The sequence below is a fragment of the Grus americana genome, chromosome 2 (genome assembly GCF_028858705.1).
Source record: "Grus americana isolate bGruAme1 chromosome 2, bGruAme1.mat, whole genome shotgun sequence".
In the NCBI taxonomy this organism is placed as follows: domain Eukaryota; kingdom Metazoa; phylum Chordata; class Aves; order Gruiformes; family Gruidae; genus Grus; species Grus americana.
The window spans coordinates 78,735,005-78,756,647 of NC_072853.1; the positions used below are offsets into that span (position 1 = coordinate 78,735,005).

The 21,643-nt window shown below is 38.4% G+C and overlaps 1 protein-coding gene across 18 annotated transcripts in view; it reads right to left on the reverse strand.

The window, feature by feature from the left end:
• SEMA5A (semaphorin 5A) overlaps nt 1-21,643 on the reverse strand; it is a 356,558-nt gene that overhangs the window by 68,599 nt on the left and 266,316 nt on the right. For all 18 annotated transcript variants that reach the window (XM_054816286.1, XM_054816279.1, XM_054816269.1 and 15 more), the window contains 3 exons: nt 18,452-18,633; nt 15,797-15,940; nt 7,679-7,826 (listed from right to left, as the gene is read on the reverse strand). In XM_054816286.1, coding sequence (XP_054672261.1) covers nt 7,679-7,826; nt 15,797-15,940; nt 18,452-18,633 — 474 coding nt within the window. The remainder of the gene's footprint in view (nt 1-7,678; nt 7,827-15,796; nt 15,941-18,451; nt 18,634-21,643) is intronic.

Consider the following 21,643-nt stretch of genomic DNA (forward strand, 5'->3'; position numbering starts at 1 on the left):
ATTTTAACTCCTACACCTTCTTGTTAGTCTAACACTTTAATGATGACCCTTTTTTCATAACACTGTATCACAGATTTAATATATACTTTGAAGCTGCTCCATTTTGATTGTCAGAAACCCCTCTTATCTTCTTGAAGAACAATGTCAGAAAGGTATGAAGTGGTGTATATTAGTAATATCTTAAGAGATTGCACCCCACTTTCAATTTACATCTGAACTATTTTTTACTCTGAAGTTGTTCAGCATTTTGAAAATCAGAGATCACATGAAACAGCCCATCTCTACCTGTATCACTTTTTTCTTTTCCTTGAATTTGGATATGAGGCTTGCTATCTTTTTTTCCTCTCTTAAAAAAAAAAACAAAACAAAACAAAACCCCAAACCAAACATATTAAATACAGGTCTAATCCTTCCAGTACTCCAGGACAGAGACTACTTTGTTCTTCTTCCTTCCAAATTAGTGGCCAATGTAAGTCCACTACATTTACCATGTATAAATGGGTGCATTTCTATAGTGTTGTAATTACTATAACCAACTGTCATATTTTTGGTTTTAGGCAGGTGCTTTCAGGTGTTAGGAAGGATTATTTTGCCTATGCAAAACTGTCTACATAGTTTTTATCTTATTCCTTACCTTCTTTTTGGCACCTGAGACTGGTTGCAACTGAAGACAGGACCTTACTGGGCTGAGCCAGGACTCTGAGACAGAAAATACTAGATGGGCTACTAGACGGCTATCTTGTGTATCCTGCTCCCATGATTGCTAGATGGAGGACAGGAAGAAACTTCCTCCCAGAACAGATTGGCAGAAACACTGGGCGTTACATCCATTGTTCTTTTTTTTGGCTTAAATCCCCCCCAAATACATTTCAATTGCCACAAAATTACCCATCCCCTAAGCCTGCTGAAATCTCTGTGTAATTTTTTTTACAGTTCTCCCTGTTTATGTCAGTTCTGATTTCATGGAAATACTACTTATGTATCAAATAAAGCTACAGTATCCATACTAAAATCAGTAGATCCATGAGCACTGGAACTAATGAAGCCTGATTTCCGTTAAGTTTATATTTCAAGTCTTTTAAATTTTTCCTTCTCTCATTTCCCCTTCCCATATAGTCCTAAGTAGGACTTAGTAGTCCTACTGCTAAAAATTAAAAGACATGCAGTGGCTAGTCACAAGCTACACGTGTGCTAACACGTACACTCATCGACCAGCACCTGATGCCACTTGGACCAAATAAGGGACTCAGCTGCAACTCTGTCTCTAATGGTGGGAACTAATTTAGGTTTTTCTCCTACACTGGGCCACTGTTTTTCATGTAACTTGTTGCAATTCCATGTTGTCATCTAAGACTGTCCTCCACTCAAACACAGTTGTAATGGGGGAATGGGTTCCTTACTTATGGGCAGAAGGGTAAGAGTACCTGGCTGACTACAGTATGATCCTGTGAGCCTTATTACTTGATGAAACTAAGCTAGATCCATGCCACCTACCTTTCGTTTTGATTTTTAGTGTTCAATGACAGAGTTATAGGTTACTTTCCAGAGATAACTGAATTTTCTAGGTTCACTGCAATGAAAAAATCTCAGGCCAGATGAAGCACGATTTCCCAGGAAGTATCCTCCAGCTTCAGTATCACTCATTAATTCATTCTAAAATTAGTGCAGCACAACACCGCAGCACCCACCATCCTTTCTTCCTTTCTTCTCCTTTTTCATTCATATTAAAAAACCAGTCAAGTCAAAGGGAAGTAAAAGTTCATGTCTTGTAATGCTGAGCCCTTGGGCTCAACGTTGTGCCTGTTAGGTGCGGAATGATAGTTTCAGATACTTCTGCTTTCTCTGGTTATCAGACACAGTAATGATAATTCAAACACAGAGCCTCATATAGCCAGGTGTAAGGTATTACATCTAAGTAACAATAACAAAGACTACATCTATAGCTTGGGAGCCACTGAAAACAGCAACAAATAGCAAGAGCTGTGACAGGACACGCTTTAGTGAACTTGGTGTTTTAGGAAACTGTGGGAAATTGTGGATGTAGCAAATCTGGTCTCCTACCTCTGATCAATACGACTCCCTAAGTGGATGAAGGCACTTGGCTATCACCTGGACCTGAGGGACACATTGGCTGTTCTCTGCATCCAAAGCCCTGAGAAACCTTGTGCACAGTTACAGTAAGATTTTTTTTCCTATGGTTTTTTTGAATAAGATTTGGACTTCTGAATCAAATGCACATCATCTGTATCACAGGTACACATATGTCCATGGCAAAGCTCTTGAATGTGAGAATACTCGCTTCGGAGAACCCTTCTAACTAGATTTCAAAGAGATTTCAGATCAACTGGCACTGGTCCACAAAACAAGTTACCGTACGTGACTTGGAAGTCCCTGAAAGAGCTTGCTATAGGAACCTCAGAACAGGACTGCAGTCAGTGTCAATTGTCACAGGTTGAACTGAATGGCTTGAAGTGGAGTAGTGACAGTTTTCTAGCAGCTGAAGACTCATTTCTCAACTTTAAATTATTTTTAAAATTACATGCTTCTCAAAAAATGGATGCTTCGCACTGCTCTGATTTAAGCGAGAAAGCAAACAACTTGCAGTTTAGTCTCTTTGGAAATTAAATAAACAGCAGAATGATCAGTGGCTGCGTAGCTAAAGACTACCTTAAACACCTCACATCTGGATATATACGCACATCAGTTGAACCAGTTTATAATTCATGTTTACCTTGACTATGCATGTCAAGTTGATAACTCAACTGACAAAGTTGAGCACCACATGTACGATTAATCAATATGTGTTAGCATTTTCTGAAACTATTCCTTGTGGGGTTATTTGGTTGGGGTTTTTTTGCTTTACCCTCTTTAATTACTTGGCATTGCTTATAACTGCAATAGCATCTGCAGCATCAAAGACAGCTCTACCTTGCAAAATTATTAAAACATACAAAAACCATCTAATACTCAACGGAGTTTACATTACAGACAGAAAAAAGCATCGGAAAAGGAAATGAGCATGAAGTAGGCAAATGTCATAGAAGAAGTACATTTTTTGTACCTCATGCTTGTGAGAATATGTTTTCTGGTTTTGCAATAGATAATACATTATTTTATTTTTCTTTAACTCAAAGAGGTCAAATGGAAACTTAAAAAAGAACCATGAAAAAGCATAACAACAATCTTCCTTTCTGGTCCCTTTTCTCTAGACTAGGAATTTGGAGTTTGTTTTGTGAGATGGCAAGTATTTTAAAGGCAGACTGTCCTCTCTGATGGACAGCTTCCATCAGAAGCTTCTGAAAAGCTTCCATCTTCAAACTCCCTTTAAAAAATTAATGAAAGAAAACATTTCTGACATTTGTTTTTCCAAGACTTTTTTTTTTTTATCTTGTGTCATAATAAAAGCTTTAGAATACAGATAGTTTTTCTTCCCAAAGTTTTGTGCTCAGCACGCTTCCAGAACATGGAAACAATAATAGCAATAATAATAGTAATAATAATATGAATATGAATATGACACTAGCAACTATTTCTAAGAAACAAACAAAATTCCTCCTTTTTTTAATTCCACTTGCTTTGGTTGGTATATGGAAAGTATATACACTTTACCAGTCTGCCATTACAAAAACTAAAATTAATGTATATGTTAGCATGACTGGAATGAAAACACAGACAAATATACGTAAAGTATGTCACCCAACTTAAGCCTCAAACTAGGTTTCTTACTCTAGCAATAATTCTTTAAAAAGTTATTTTTTATTACTGGCCTGAGGCAAATTCAGCTGAGATTATGCTTCTCAGGGGAAAAGAAGCATTTTCTGAAGCAAACGAACAACTTATCTGAGTACGCTGTAAAATGTGAAGATATTTGTCCTCTGAGTCATATTAGCACAGTCCACAAAACTCCACAGTTCCTTCTCTAGCACATGTATCACCTGAATACATGAGAGTAATACCCGTTTTGTGATCCACTTAAGCTTTCTATTACCAGATTTTAGCTGCTCTTAAATTTGGCTGTCATGGTCCTACCTCTTATTAGACAATTTCAAGCATTCTTTACTAACTTTGATTAACATAAAGACCTTGACAGGTCCTTATGGCTCCAGATTTTCATTTAGAGTTTCATCTTCTTGACCTTTAGGAGTCTCTGTGGTCTCATTCTCCTATATCATAAAGATTTATGGTTTTCTATATTCAGTGTAAATGCTTTCAGTCCTAAGTCTCTGGCCATCTGTTTTCATGTATTGAGTGTACTTCAGCAAGAGATGCATCTTAAATACCATCATGTTTTTCTGTCTTTGGAATATTTATATGTCTCAAAAGATTTATTATTATTATTATCATTGCTATTTTATAAGATGCTAAGTTTGCAATAATTGCAGAGATAAAAATATTCAAGTGGCTTGGATGACTTCTGTTGTAAGACAGATAAAGCCAAGGAACTAACTGATGAGAAACATGCAAAAAGCAAAACACAAGCAGTAGCCGCCTGCTGTGATATTACGGACTAAGAACAATACAACCAAACTAAAAGGAAGGAAAAATGCTCAGTAAAAATTATGAGGTATAAATCATTAGGTGGACACAGACACCAGCCATGAATACGGTAAAAGCAGCAAAATGAGAACAACTAAATAGATTAGATTTGGCTATACTGCAGTCTCACAGTCTGGTTGCAGATTGGAAAACAAAAGAGGTAGGTTCTCCTACAACATAAAATCTGGTCCCCTGATACTGCTGGCAAACAACCTGTAGGACTTCCTTAAGCCTTACAAAAACAGTTGTTGTTTTTCTCCCCCAGCCCCCATTGAAAAATGGTTCTAAAAACAAAGAATTGGCATAGTTCAAAAGGGATCCCAAGACAGCATTTATACACCCTACACCTCTGATGTATCAAAAATTTCTTTTCATTTCAAGATGAAATGAAGCCTAACATAGTTATTATCTTATTAAATGATACGTTCTCCAGTCCTCTATCTACACATTTTTCTTTCCCACTTTTTACCAACACAAGTCTTGACTTCACAGACCACAGACTCTGAACCATACAGCTGCAGAAGACCTATGGCAACTCACGCCATCCAAACATTGTGACGGTTTCCCAGAGTTCATTCTCACTGAAGGTAAATAAGAAACCTGGAGAGTCTCCTTTTAGATTAAAGCTATCATCTAATGGTCGAAAGAGAGAACTGGGCATTTTAAATCCTTGAGTCTACTCTCAGCTGTAACTTTAATTCACTCAGCAAAAGTTTGGCTCAGAACATCTTTTACTCCGGATCTGATATCCAGTAGGCAGGGTGGATTACCAACAATTTCATTGCAACTTTTCCCAAGGTTATTTAGCTTTCCAAGTGCTCTGAGATACTCGGAATAAAAGGTTTTAAAAACAAATTAGATTCAGTAAATATCTTTCACCGCCTCAGTTTAATATCACTACCACCAGTAAAGATAGGAAATTAGTAGTAATAAGGCACAATAACTTCTCCTTTATTCACTATGGTAAAAATCGATAATTCCAATTGTTTTGAAGGATATATACTTATAACAATAAAACCAAAACTTTGGTTGAAGCAGAAGAAACTTTGATGAATAAACAAGTTTTGATATTCCTGCTCCACATTTATTAGGATTTTATGAATACAAATATTTGATCCATTCAACAATTAAAAGAAGGCATAAAAATATTTCAGATTGCTCTTTCCTATATTAATGAAACAAACTCTTAGAAGAAATAAAGTACTTTCTTCTCCAGGTACACTTATTGACAAGGTCCTACTATGGCTGCAAAACTTTTGACTCAAGACAGGTAACTTCCAGGTACAAATTCACTGAAATTTAAACAGAACACAGATTTTTATACTCGAGTCCTTTGTCTTGCAAGAACACCAGGGTTTATAGAGGATTTCCGCCTTAGGTCATTGGTGCATAAGTATTAGCAAGACAACTATGTACTCCAAAGCTAAGCACTTTTTTGAAACCATCAATGCAATAATTTTCTAATTAATTAAAAAAAAAAAAAACTCAAAACATTTCTGTAGCTGAACTAGTAACTGTTTTGTACACAGCAGAGATAACATGCTAAGACTAGCAATAAATTACAAACCCAGTAACATTAAGTTCAAATCAGTTATTATTAAGTAATTTTTACACTAAAGGTTTTCCTACTTTCCTCATGGAGCTTCCTGAGAAAATCAGAGCTACATTTGTTTTTCATTTTAGACCACAGCAAAACAAAATACTGCTTTCTTTCACTAACATTAGTATGGGATAAACAGGTATGACTGAGACAGAAAAACTTCAGATTGTGCTCTTTTCTATGCTAGTCAGGAAGGTTTAACAATAGATCTAGACCACAGGTCTGCTTTTCTTGTGTACCATCAGGGGGAGACAAATATTTTGGAAAACTTGCTATAATTTTAAGTTATCAGGTTACTTCTTAAAGTTCAGCTGAAAGACAAGAACAAACCTGTTGGATGTTTTCAATCTACTGAAAATGCAATTCTATGACCAGGGTAAATATTGAGAACAAATCCTGAGAAAATGCACAAAACCTTAAAATTAGAAAAAGGTAATAAATGATCCTTTCTTTAGTGCTGAATTACTGCCAGTCTAACAAAGAGACCACAGATGATGACAAACCTTAGAATTAAGCTTACTCTCTGAAATGAAGGCATGTAAAAATTGGTTTAATATGTGAAAAAAAAAATGTATTTTTCTTCAACTTCTTTAATATTCTAGACCAAATTGAGTACATGTTCCTTAGTGTGCAACATTAGGCCTAGCCATTAAGCACAACATGGCTAAAACCGAACTCTCATTTTTCCTTTGAGCTGTGCTCATTCTTGGTCACTGGGGAGACTAACACTACCATCTGTCATTCATCAGCAGAATCTGTCTTCTGCAGTTTTGGACACTTCAAATTTTCACCCACCTTTGTACATAATTCCCCCTTCAGTGACAATCCGCCATTAGAATTCAAATTGTCATGAAACAGCACCCCAAGGTTCATCTTCTGATATTTACCTACACTTGCTAAGACTTTGCTTCAGCTTCTCATTGTCCTGCAACAACATCCTTTCCTCTGTTTTTGACAGTGTTGCCCCTTCAGGAATACTCACACCAAGGTTATCTTCCCAGTGTACAGCAGTGAATGTGTCACCCTGCTCTCTACACGTCTCTGCTACGTTTCTCTCCTTCACCCATATACTACTATGCATCATCTCATTCACCTTCAAGAAAGCAATCTCCCATTTTGGTGTTCCCATCACATAAAACCCATCACCTATATTTGTTCAGATATAAGAAAAAACCCTATATGCTTTCCCATATGTTTCTTTTCATAAATTTGATACCCATAAAGCATTTCATTCAAAATTGTCCCACTTTAGCTTCAAAGGCTGACAGCTGCTAGGCTGCTGCCATGCTAAGATCACTACTGCTATTCAAGCTTACTTCAGTAAGCTTATATTCTAGATGATATTGCGAAAAAGCTGAATTATATATATTTCTGATAAACTGTGTGAATCTCAGCACACCAAGCAGCAGAGAGACAAACACACTCTGGTGACTCACGTTAGGGGTTGAGCATACTGACATACGCACGTGCCCTGTGGACATAGGGACATCCATGACGTATGGCCACAGATGTTTGCTGAAGAGAAAGCTGAGAATTACTTACCACGCTGCAGCCGGGACAGTCAGGACCATTTTCACATGTCCTACGCCGCGCCTGGATCCCTCCTCCGCACTGCGCAGTGCAGCGCTCCCATGGACCCCAGCCTGTCCAAAACACATGAGGGGGGCACAACAAATGCTCATTGCAGTACCTGTGAGAAGAGGCAAACGAAGAGGCAAAGAATCTATTTAGTACCAAGACAACGCCTCCCCCAAAAGTCCCATGTTTGCATTATTCAGATAGATATTTGTACAGGGAAATGTTTTACACAAAGGGCCCCTCTCTATTCATAAAGCACTGAACTAACAGTTGTCACACTGCACAGTGTTTAAACATTTGAGAGGGGTTTTTTTAGGCTGTTATTGCGTGGGCGAAGCATTTGTTTGCTTTATTCAGTGCCTTTATACAATCCATGTGATTGATACAGCCATGCTATTGTACTGCAAGCACGTAAGCAAGGTTGACAACTACTTTATTAAAAACAGTTCTGGCTATACATCTGGGGCAGAAGTGAGTCAACCAAACGGAAGGCAACCATTTACGCAAGCAGTCTTTTATCAGTCTCCAGCTGAGCATTTATTAGGATCCATCTCCATCCTCTTCAGAGAGCTAAACTTGCTTTTTGCTTTCCACAGTGTCTCTACTTTTATGCGTAAAATAAAAGCTAAAACATTGATTACAGGCATAAAGAACTGCACTGTTTTCATAATGTTATTATTTATCTTTTAAAGGGTGTTTTCAGCTATTATAATCTTTGAAGGATTTCCCAGTGGGCTGCAAACTGATTCAGAGGCCTGCAAGCTTCTTGAGGGGAGCAGGATTATTTTATTACTGAGCTGTCACATTATAAGAAGACATTCAGATATGTCCCAACTTTTAGTGAGGTTTTTTCATTTCTTGTAAAATCCTAAGACTCCTGATTTTTTTGAGCGTGCCATCCAACAACTCTAGCCACAGTATATGCTGCTTAGTAAGGACCCTCTACACAGGTCCAACGGATTTGGGCCACCAGCAAGTGTGACTGGGGCTCTTAAAGAGACCAAGCAGTTATTTCAGATAAAGCAAAGCCACGACAGATATTCAGAAAACAGATGACCCTGAAGGAGTGCTCTAATATTTTATGGATGTGGCTGGGTGGCTCTTGTTCCAACTACTGACTGTCCTGAACAAACAAATCAATCAGTTACAATATTTCCTCATTTTTTACATCAGCCATCCAAAATTCACTGCATTCTTCCCCTTCTAACAAGTTTCCATCACTTTGCACTCTCCTGCAATGAAAACTGACTCTAATACTCTAGTAATTCATTTTCTACGAAAAGAGAAATGACAGTATAAACTGTTGTCATTTTCAACAAGAATAACCATAACAACATTTTTCTTCTTTTGCAGAAAGCCCCAAGATCCTCAAGCTCTAATTCTTCATTACTAAGGAACTTGCATGTTCAGAATTCTGTGGAAAAAAAATGTTGTTTGTGTGTGTTATATACAGCAGTAGGTTTATCACATGTGCTGGAGCCTATGATTCAGAATTTGTCCTAAGGTCTGAGCAACTCCATCAAAATCTAAAAGGTTGAGAGTGGGGTAAATAGTGGAGTGACATTTAGTTTTGTGTTTCTGTATAGCTAAGGAAATTATTAACAGCTTGTATCGACCTCCTCTGCAGTTTACTAGTAAACTGAGGAAAAAAAATTCCAAACGCTCAATATTTATGAATCTGCCATCTCAGAATTCTTCAGTGCATGATTTGGATAAATGTTTTTCAACAGTAGCTTATATACAAGCTACCTTTTTTTTTTCCTCCTGCATGTTTAATATTTGTAATTCACAGTTCACATTATGCTATCACTAAAGATGCAGAGGAATGTTCTGCGCCTGGATATTCCTCCCCCAAAACTCGAAAAGCTGCACACGTTCTTTGTCACTAGCAGTCATTGATGTGATTTTTGTGATTCATGATCATTTGTTGAGAACATGTACCCAGCAAAACATATGTGTAACGTCACCATTTATTTAGTCAAACGAGTACATATTTTGCACAATTTCATTAGTTCTTAATGGAGATGTGCTAAGTTAATTTGGGACACACACACAGGATAAAGCAAGTCTGCCATGAAGTCAACAATTACCGATATTCAGCCATGCAAAAAGTAAAATTAAGGGTGGGACTCATCTCGCCTTAAAATATAAGCATGTACAGTGTAGCTGTCTATAAATGACGTAGTCACCTAAATGTGAGCAACAGTTCACGGAAAGAAACAGCCCTTTTAAAAACATGATTAATGTCACCCTAAAGCAAATGCCTAATGTAGATCATACAAATACAGCCCTCAATATACTGATTTCTCTCCATTGATTATAAAGGCTGCATAGGAGACAGACATCTAAGCTCCCATTACAGCCAATAGAAATGTCAATACAAGCTATGGAGGCTAGAATGATTAATTTGACCCAATTTAGGAATATACAGTAGAAGGAGACAAATTGCTCTGTTCTCCACAGCCTGTATTGACTAGATTTCTACAGACCGTAGTGGAAGTTCAGACACCTGTCTCACGCATAATGACTCACGTTAGTGGACACGTGAAGTCAGATGTGACAAATCTCACTTAGATGAGATTCATGATGCTATACAGCACCTCTTTTAGTGTCAATGTGCCCTATCATCTGCTTGCTCACTTAAGCGGAAGACAGAAAAGAAACCTAAGGACTGACTCAGTAAGCACTTCAAAGGCTGGCAAATTCTCGGAACCTACACTATTTAAAGATGCAGCTGAAACTACAAGATGAAACTCAAAAAAGCCCTAAAATGCCAATGAAAGCTACTTAACTTCAATTTAGGAAAATTGTTTTTAAAAAATCAACAGAAGTGAGTGGCAATTTCCCCCCCCCCTTTTTTTTTAAGGAAAAGGAAAAAACCACAACACAGCATACAATTAGAATCTTATTTTCATTTCAGCCAGTCAGCCTCTGAAAACATCAGGTATGTTTTCACAGCTAGAGACATCCCTGCAATTGATCTTTGAGAGCTGTGCTACAGCACGGGGCTTTCAGCCAAGTTTCATTATATGTCTTCTTGGCTGCATTTCAAGTCACTCAGTAACCCTTTTTCCCTTTTGCTCTTTCTTCCCCTTTTAATTTTGTTCTCAGGACCTACAGGGCTAACATTTTACAGTAATTCAACAAAACATGCAATGCAAGAAACTTGAATCTGTGAAACCACTGCCCTCTCCCCTAATCTAACTGCAATGAGGTCAGAAGGGAGAACAGCCTAGAGAATGTGGGGTTTGTACAGTGACCCTTCCCATTTCCCCTTGCAGTGAATCCAAGTTCAAATGCCCTAATAAAGGAATTGTCATACTGGGGGAAAGGAGAACATCCCTCTGTCCAGTGGTGTCCACAACCACTAGTTCCTACAGTAATTTTTTAATTTTTACTCCAGGCAATTCTAGTACAACTGGAATTACTCTTCATCTTCCTATGAAGATCACAGCTTTTAGTAAAACATCAATTTATTTCAGTGTTTCCATGCAGCACTGAGTACCACAGGCTAACTGCAACACAGTTACAAATATGCCTTTTTATTCCATAGAGAGATGCTACTTTTTTAAACACGTAGTTCTTAATTTTGAACTATATTATACAAGCATGTATTTAAGAAAAAACTAACCTTCACCACTGCCTGCCCATTCCTATGCAATACACTGTTATGTGGTGGGTACTTGTGATTACCAGCTGGTGACTTACTGGGAAGCACAGACTATACTGAGGTAGATGGGAATGCTGGATTCCTTTAATTGAAGGCAGACACACGATGCACACGCATGCCTTATTGGATTGAGACTGCTGAATTGACAGAATTCCCCACCCAGGAGACTGTGGAAGGTGGCTGGGGCTGGGGCATATGCTCCCAGGGGCTTCTGTGGAAGAAAAGGAGGCAGCAGAGAAAGCAAGGTGGATGGGAGCACACACTTCCCAGCAGACAAGACAGCCATGGGAGCACAAGCAAGCCTCGTAGTGTTTCACCTTCTCTGCTGAAGGGGACCGGGCTTGTTCACACCGCTCGGAATCAAGCAGTGCTACCCAGAGCAGGCACTTGACTCTCAGCAGTTCCTCCTTCTCATGGAAACAAGCCCAAAAGCTCTGAATACCTGCTGAGGATTGTACAAAAAAAAGGTGACAAAATGTACTGCCTCTAATCTTCTAATACACCCAAAAATTTCCAGGGCTTTCAAACATCGACTCCTCATCTGCAGCCAATTTATTTTTGTACTTCTGATTTGCCATGCTTGCTTTCTTTCTTTTTTTCCTATGTAATAAAAGATAACTAGACTCACTAAAAGCAGGGGATTCTCATTCTAATGTTCCTCATCTCTGCACAGATAGGAGGGAGACAAGTGAACTTAATGAGCCCATATCCACAGCTTCTTCCACAGAAAGGAGAGGACAAACATTTTCACTCAATGAAAAAGTCAAGACAGAATACTGCAGACTCTATAAACTAAAACGTAGAGAGTTTTCCAGCGGCTTTGGTGAATATTTCTCATACAGGAAGAAAAAGAAATTTTTAAGCCCCTAAGGAATTCATCAGGATGTCTTCCATCTGGAATATTAACTACAAAATTATTTTATCTGATTAGCAAATTTTGTTAAAATACTAGTTTTGCTCCCTCTCCATATTCTGGCTAAACGCACATCAGCTGCACTTTTGACCTATTTCTACAAGGCGAATTTGCTTTTTAATATGAGTCTTTGCTGCTATGTCTCAACGGTTTTCCACCCTCACACACGTCCCTTTAGCAGCAGAGCATGCAACAGCTTAACCTATCTGCAACCCTTTACACTGGTAAATATTGCCACTGATTTCAAGGGAATGACCAGCAAGCACAGAGCTGCCTGATACATTAGCCATGATAGGATCATGGCTTTCCTGACGTAAACCAAACATAACCTAGACAAACATTTAGTTCTTAATGCATGAACAAATACTCTCAAACTGAATATGCATTCACATCTGCAGGTGAATTTACCTCAGCTATACACTGACTTTTCTGTGTTTGCTTTCTATGGAGTTATGCACTGGACTTCTACTGAAATCACTCTTTGTTGAAAAGCTGTTTCAAAGTTTGGCACAATGTTGGCTGTGGAAACTGAATCCCTTATTTACGCCCCTGAACACGTGAAGGTGACATGAATATGCACTTTTATAAAGACAAATGCACACAATGTGTAAACCAACTAACTCTAATTTTTACAAAGACTACACATATATTCATTTTACATATGAGCTGTGCCATTTAAAGAGTAAAATGTTAGGCTATTTATAAGCATCAATAAATTTAAATGAGAAAAATCTGAGAAGCTGCTTATTGGTACTCTGGATACAAAGCTGAGGTAAACATTTCTTAGAAGTTACTGCACGTAGAACATTTGCTCAGTCTGCCTAAATGTATCAGGCCCATTTCTGAAAGGAAGTGTTTCCATTTGGTGCAGATGTAACTCTGGTACTGAAGCAAAGGCATGAATCAGGACTACTGAAAATACTAGCATCCATTGCCCTCACAGCCCAAAACTCTCTACAAGCTGTGAGAGCCCTGAGGACACTCATAAAACCCTAATGGCCCCAAGCAGCCTCACCTGGGAACTCTACCCACACCCACAGACCCAGGAGCTCTATTTAAGCTCTGCCAGGGACCATAAACCCCTTCCTGAACGATGTTGTTTTTGAAGTGTTAGACCTTGTCTCTGGCCCACGATGGAGGCCCCTGGTCTAAACTTCAACATGTGGACTGGCCTTGGTGCTATAGACCTGCCCACTGAACCTGATCCTAACCCTGGCCTATGGCTTGGCTTCCCAGCTGAAGCTCAGACCTGCCTCGTCACTGCGATACCACTTATGATCTAGACTCTTGGTTGGATCGGGCCATAACCTCCAGGCTTGCCCTGCTCCCCTGCTGGGGGTGGTGGGATGGGCCCTGGCTGCCAAGTTTCTCAGGGCTCTCTGCTTTTTACAGCTCTGAAAAGATTTACCCAAGTACTTGGTCTGATACTGACAAAATTCCTGGCAAACAACTGATGCTTCATTCCTCTAGCTCCTTTACAAATTGTATGACAAAACTTCCTAACATACCATACCTTCTGGAAATAAACTTCAAAAGTACTTTTTAGAAAGAAAACTTCGAAAGTATCAGCACACATCATGGATAACTTAAAATCAGGGTAGAGGCAGGAAGGTCATCTGTGAGCACGCTAGTGAGTGAGAGGAAGGTGCAGGACTGGTGAGAGTGAAGGGTGTTTCAAGGAGATAGGAAACAGTGATTGAGGAACTATGAGAGAAAAAGGCATCCTGCAGTAAACTCACAAACGTCCCAGATTGCTGCTGAACTGGACGAAGAGGGAAAGGACAAGTAACCTGCAGGCTACAAAAGCAAAGCAAAGTTAGCCTGCTGTTCTTTCAGAACTGTTACATACCAAAATTCAATCCTTCTAGGCTGCTATTATTTCAACTCATTGTAAGTATCATTTTCCATTTTGTAACTGCTTTTTTAGTGCACCCATTGTCTTAATATTGGACGTTTTCTCCTATAATCATGGAAGTATGTTTCACAGTTTTCTGTATTTCTCTGAAACTTCTTATTGGGCATTTATTCCATGTTAAACTTCAGATGAACATGGACTACTAACATTCATAGTCCATCACCAAAAAGTCTATCCAAACTAAACTCTTTTTGTCTATATTCCATCTCATTGTGTCCTGCCCTGGACTGACCTCTCAGTTCAAGAAAATCAGTAACTGTTATTCATGCTGGGACAGAGCTATGTAACAGCAGATACAATCTACATTTGGTGGTGATGGCTTTTTGGGTGGGCAACCTATTTTTGGAAGACAATTTACAAAATAACAAAATGCTCTCCTCTGTGATGAAATGGTAAATATTCATGGCTCTGAAGCAGCAAGAAGTGTTCACATGTTCTGTGATACTGATCCTTTACATTTAGAGTTAAAAAGACCAGGTCCCTGATGATCTGTTAATACATAAATGTGTGATGCAACTTCCCTTCAATGGAATCTCTTCATCTGAAGAAACGCCAGTGTTGGTGTTTAATTAAATCCCTTACTGAAACTCATCATAAAGGTTACTGAATTTTGTTTTCATCCAACAGCAATATAGGATACTAAATCATCCATACAGAAACATTGAAGTAAGCTGCAAGTAGATGTTAAGAGGAAACATCTCTTGGGATGGATGACTACAGTACTCTGAATTCTTACACCAACACCAGTCTTCTGCTATCTAGCTTTTTGGCCTGCCTTGGGAAACAACATGACGCATCAAAGAGTTGCAGTTTATCTGAATATATTCTAGTTTGATTTAAAGAAATAATTAATTCCTGTTAAAATTCCTAACACACAAATTACAAATTAGAGACATTAGGGTACATGTAAAATGAAATCAGAGGCCTGAACTTCACATTCTGAGCTAGTGACAAAACACCCAGCCCAGTGCCAAAGCAGTAGATGGTAAAATCAAAATCTGAGCTGACTTGATCTGCTCAGGGGTTAATATATATACAAACAATAAAAAAACCACCAACCTGAAACTTAACTAAAAGATATTTGAGTTCAAGGTGTATTATATTTATTGAATATAAAACAAAGCCCTTGAAACCTCCTTTCATGTTATATAGATGCTTAATTCATTTAAGACAGAAAAAAATGAACTCACAGTATCAGTAACATAGTGCTGTGACCTTACTATATTTTGCTCTGAATTCTAGGTCCTGAGGCTGGGCAAGTTACAATTCAAACACACTGCAATCAATTTTCAAGGAGAATCAATTTTCGGGGTCTCAAGGGACAACAGCACATTGCTTCAGCACAATTCTCTGGCACTACCAGGAGCGCTCAGCTGGCTCGGGAGGGATGCAGCTAAGTGATAGATGAAAGAACCGCTGCAGACCCACAGCCTTGCTAATGGGAATTCTGCTACTGTGCGGTAGTGGAGTTAAAGAGAGAGTGAAAGGAAAGGGAAGAGAAAAACAAGGCAGGTAAAAGAGAAAATGTCCTGTGGAAGCTGGGCAGAAGAAATTAAAACAGACAGTAGAAAAAAGATAACTCACCTCTCCTCACGATTCTGTCCCACACAGACGCGTCCTCCATGTCGAGGGGTTGGATTGCTGCAGGAACGCTGACGAACTTGAAAGCCTATCCCACAAGTGGTACTACAAGGTGACCAAGAAGTCCATGGTGTCCAGCCTCCATTTCTGGTAGAATAAAAAGCTCAGGCTCTGTCATCTGTTATACATAGCGAATGGCTGATTAGGTGTGACTGACAGCAGAATCTGGCCCATTAATATTTCTGTAGAAGTCATTAATACTGCATCGTGTTCCATTTCTTAAAGAATACTGAACTAAAATAAAGGTGCTCTGATCCTTTCAATATTCCATGCTTTGTAATCAGCAGCTGCTAAGATGACCCCATTACACAAGAAGTAAAGTACAAAGATAAGAAGCTATTTAGTTGCTTTCAGTCACTTTATTCTGGGTAAACTTCATCTGCGAACTACCGTAACAAAGTTCTGAAGATAACTTTTAATTACATATTGTTCCAATTATTATTTGTGGGTCTTTTTTTCAGGGAGATTAAAATGTCAAGGTTTGCTTCCTCTTCTGAAAGGAAAGTGATTACAGCCTGGAGAAAAAGGAGGCTCAGGGGAGACCTTATCATACTCTACAACTACCTGAAAGAAGGTCGCAGCCAGGCAGTGTTGGTCTATTTTCCCAAGTAACAAGCGATAGGACAAGAGGAAATGGCCTCATGTTGCACCAGGGGAAGTTAGATTGGATATTAGGAAAAATTTCTTCACCAAAAGGGTTACCAAGCATTGGAACAGGCTGCCCAGGGAAGTGGTTGAGTCATCATGCCTGGAGGTATTTAAAAGACACATAGATGTGGCACTTAGGGACACAGTTTGGTGATGGACTTGGCAGTCAGTGTTAGGTTAATGGCTGGACTTGATGATTTTAAAGGTCTTTTCCAACCTAAATGATTCTATGATTCTAAAACAAGAAGAGTAATAAGTAACAGTCAAAAAGCACCAGTTCGCAATTTCAACAGGATCCTCTGATAAGGCGCCAATGCCTTATTTTTAATGTAACAAAAAAGCTAACAGAATTCATATGCTGTACCCTGCATTTGTGAACTTTTGGAAAGGATGCTCTTTTCTCTGCCCAGTATACCCTAGGAAAAAAATATTAGACCAAACACTTCAAAAGGAATTTCATACCCTGTCCTAACCAAAAAAATGATGCACTTCAGCAGTTCCCAAAAAACTTTTGATGACTAGCTTGCACTTTCTGTACTGGTAGAAGACAAACAGAAATCAAGAAAAATAAAACTAAACTATAATGAGTTCTTGAGGTTTCATCATAAAAGCAAAAGTTAAAATAGTGCCTTACTTAATTTTGAAAACACTTTTTAACACTGAAAACTAATTAAATCCAGTAATAAAAATGACATAAGATTATTGAAGTAACTTATCACAAATATTACCAATTTAAATTTCACTCATCTTGAGTCTTGTTATTATAAGGGATATAAGGGTTGATAACACAGAAAAAAGGTTTTTGAAAAAAAATAAATCTGGTAACACAGACAAAATAAGTTGTCTGTCAGTGCAATGTCTGACTCAATTCATAAAATGAACAAAATATCTGGATATCCATAAATTCTGGGAATTACTAATATAGCAGTGTTAACAGAAGTAAGATGCTCAAATAGTAGTGTAATACTGCCAATGGTAGTACGTGAATCAAGTCCCAAATCATGTTCCAAATTCCCTTCTAAACCTGACAGCCAATAGCTGTTGTTTGATTGTTCAGTATCTCACAGCATGCTTATCTTTTCTACCATTCTCCTGATCTGATGTTATATACTATATTGGTATGTTTTTAATAATTTCCTAAAATTGACTATTTCCACTTACAGGGCTTCCAGGTATCTTGTGCAAAAGGATAATCAGTTTTATTCACTACCATTATGTGCTTCTGAGGTTTAAATTAAAAAAAAAAAAAAAAAGCAGAGACAAAAAGGAGATTCACTGAGAGTAAGCAGAATGCACCTGTATGTAAGTTTCGACTTGCAATTAAAGTACGTATTATGTTTTAAACGTGAACTCCTAATGCAGTTCAGAATAAGCAATGTTCTGAGCCTCCTTGAAATGATCTGCTTCCACTGTTTTTTCTGGGAGTGGTTACGTGCCTGAGGAAGACAAAAGAGTGGCTAAAGAGTGGCATGCAGACTGGTAATAGATCTAGATGCCGTGATACAACCGAAAGATACAATGAAAATATTTCTCCCAAGGCAGAATGGGGAAATACAACAGTGACATGAGACCTCCAAAACAGTAAACATTTCTGACTTCCAGAAAAAAAGTTTTATGACTTACAGAACTGAGAAAAAGTATCATACTTTGGATATTACCTAGCATTGATTTTTTTTTTTTTGTTTCTGAGCTTTTGTTAAAATTAGCTGAGGACAATATTATTTGGTACACAGCATTTGAAATCACTATTTGCCATCTGGCTCATTCTCTTTCCCACAAAGTCTGAGAGATACTTTCTAATGTCTCGTTTGCTGTGGCCATCACTATGAGCTGTTTCATCCACAGAACAGGATCAGTGGACTGCAGGTGAGATTTCAAAGGGTAGGTTCTATTCTGATTCAGTTAAAAACTTCAACCATAAATGACAGAACCTGAAATTGTTTTGTGTACCTGGAACAGTTGGCAATCTCCATGGTTGGTCCTTCACACAGCCAGCCTCCACACTGAGGAGCAGGACTGTCACACACACGTGTCCTGCAGAGGCAGGAGCCAACACTGGCACCGTCGGTGTGGGTGCAAGGTTTCCACTGCGACCAGGTTCCAAAATGCCCATCCACTGTCAGATTCCTCACCTAGAAACAAACGCAACAGAAAAGCTTACCCGAGGCCTGACAGTTCCTTCCTGCAGCCTCTTAATTCTGCAGTACATGGAGGTGCAGCCTTCAGCCACCAACAGTAAAAGCCTCCACTGGAGAGGTATACCTTCCAGACAGCAAGCTCCCCTTATAATTTATGTAGCTGCATAATTCCCACTATCTCCAACCACTCTGGGCCACTGGATGCCACCACTATAGCAGTACCAATAATCACAACTAATTGTTATCTTTCGCAACCATGCTTGCCTACAGTGATTCAATAGGAACTATAGTTTCACTTTCTCAATTATCTTCTGATGACAGTATTCCCTATTTCCTAAAATTTACCTATGATTAGGAACCTGTATACTGACTGTAAAAAAGCATGTGCAAGAATGCTTGTGGAAATCCAAATCTAGATCAAAAGGAAGCAGAAAATAGTCCAGGGTAACAAAACTGGATGAATTAAATTCAGATCTCCATGATGAGTGTCTTTTTCCGGCAACAGGTTTTCGAAGCACGTGTCATATAGCACCATTTCATAAAAGTGAAATGTGCTTTTAAATATGACTCTCTAAACACTAGATGTAATTATATGCATAAATCCTAAAAACATCTTCAAAAAGCAGCACCTAACCCTACATGATGAGACAATTTGCTCCTGCTGAAGTCAATTCTCAATACCTTTGGCTGGAAGAGTCAGACCATTCTCATCTTGACTGAAATGTTTCCATCATGAAGCCGTAACACATGTTAATAAGAAATCTTTATTGTCCAGCTAATACAAAATGTGCTAATGGAAACTGCAGCAGCCTCTATGGTTACTGGAGCTTCTAAAGAAAATGGGGCTGGACATGGGGAATTCAGCTCTCTTAGCAAAGACAGGCTTTCATATTATTAACTCTTTTAGCAAGGTGTTAATCTTGACAAACCTGCCTTCATAAATGGAAATGATGGCCACTTTTTCATTTAAAGGTTTATTTTTTGATTGTCACATTTTAACTTTCAGCGAAAAAAACACAACTAACAAGTGCAGGCTAAATAGCATTTAAAGTCACTCAGATAAAAATAAATATGTATCAGTTGAGGTCATGCATATTTTATCAAATGTGTAAGAATGTAACACCAACATTTGATTATATATTGAAATAGAAACTATAGTTGTAGATTGTCATAAATGGTCTGAAATGGTGTCTCCCTTTGCTATTTTTAGTATTGTTCATGTTAACAGTGGTGAGGGAAGTATACCTTTCACTAATAATTTGAAGATACGAGAGATTAGATTACAGCACAAGATGTGTTTCCACTGCCTCGCTGGGTGCTGGATGATTCTTTCCACTGTGGTAAAGGTTCCATAATTTCACTATTAATTACATTTCTCATGATTTATTTTTCACAGATATAGCTTCTCCACAGAACAGCTATGTGTATATTCTGCCAGCTACAACTGACAACCATAATTCATCATTTCAAAATTCTGCTGACAGCTGTTTATTGAAAATAACTCACCGACCTTTGCTCATGCAGAGTATACACTGTTGTTTTTCATAAGAGAACAGGAAATGCTTACTTTTGTTAAGTGACAAGTAAACCCATTCTCTCTCATACTGCTGGTCTAACAAATCTATAGTCCATAAACCAGCAATGGTACGTCCCCAATCCAATTTATGTCAGAGATGTAAAAATGTCCTTACTGCTTGCTATTTCTATGCTGAACCAAAGCATCTTTATTGTTGCACCTACAATTATAAACTAAAGCTACAGTTGTCTATGGTTACCATGATTTATACCAAGTGGCAGGGAAAGTATTCATAAAACTTAGCTGAAAGCTTGAGCTCAGAAGCACGTACTGATGGCAGGTTTCTCTTTCTTGACTTTTTTCCCATGCTCCTGTAAAGATCATCCCACTGCAGTCTCTGCTGTTCCGCATGACTCACCTGCTCTGTCTCTCTAGGAATACCTCCTTTCCACAAGCGATATCAAACAATTTCATCATAGGACTACAGGAAAGCACAATGTACTGATGAGGGGCCTTTTTAGCCCTCAGCAGAACCTATGCCCATTAAACTTTCACCACCTGACACGCCTCAAAGGGAAAATCACAATCAAGCAGACAATACGGCTGTACTTTCCTGGCACTGCTACACTCTGCTTTCCCTCTCTACCACCCTGTTTTTGTCACCTCTCCCTTCTGCAGATGTCTCTAGTCACTTCTTTCTTCCTAATGTTCTCCAAATATCAATCTTCTTTGTCTCACTGCACCCACCTTGTCTTCCTGGTTTGTGCCTCTGCACTCTGAGTCAAGGTCACATCTTCAGTGACCCAGTCCTTAAATCTGCCACGAGCTCTTTGGTTTGAGATTACTTTGTACAGAATTCAGTGGCTCTGGACTATTTCCTGAGGCTGCTAATGAATTCAGGTAAGATCCCATACTATACTCTTTCCCTGCATGCAGCTGTGAAAATAAAGCCATTCATGTTGCATACTTCTGTAAAAAACCCCACACCAAACCAAACTTTTTTAAAAATTATTTTTACTTTCCTTGTAAAAGCTCTTAGATAATGTCAGACAGTGCATTTTTAAGTCATGGATTGCAAGTGGTCCCAATGGAAAATATTTCGACAAAACAATGAACCTTCATTACTATAAAAAATATTGGATGAATAGTAGAGATATCTGACCAACTGGAAGAAGCTCAAAGTAGATATATGTGCCACAGCATTAATTACTATCTATATTCATGTACAATTGGCCTACTCATGCTAACCAAAACAATAACCTAAAAAAACCAACTTAAGAATTAAATCAAAGCAAGATAACCAAAATAACCACGTTTGTCACAAATGATCATAGTTCAGAGAGATGGTAACTCAGATGCTCAGCTACCTCTCATAGCCCCCTCCCTGCTCTATCATGACATGGCAATAAATATTCAGATATATGAATAATTCCCTAGGAAATAATTTCTCAAGAGCAACTGGTCACACTTAATTTTGGGGTAAACGAG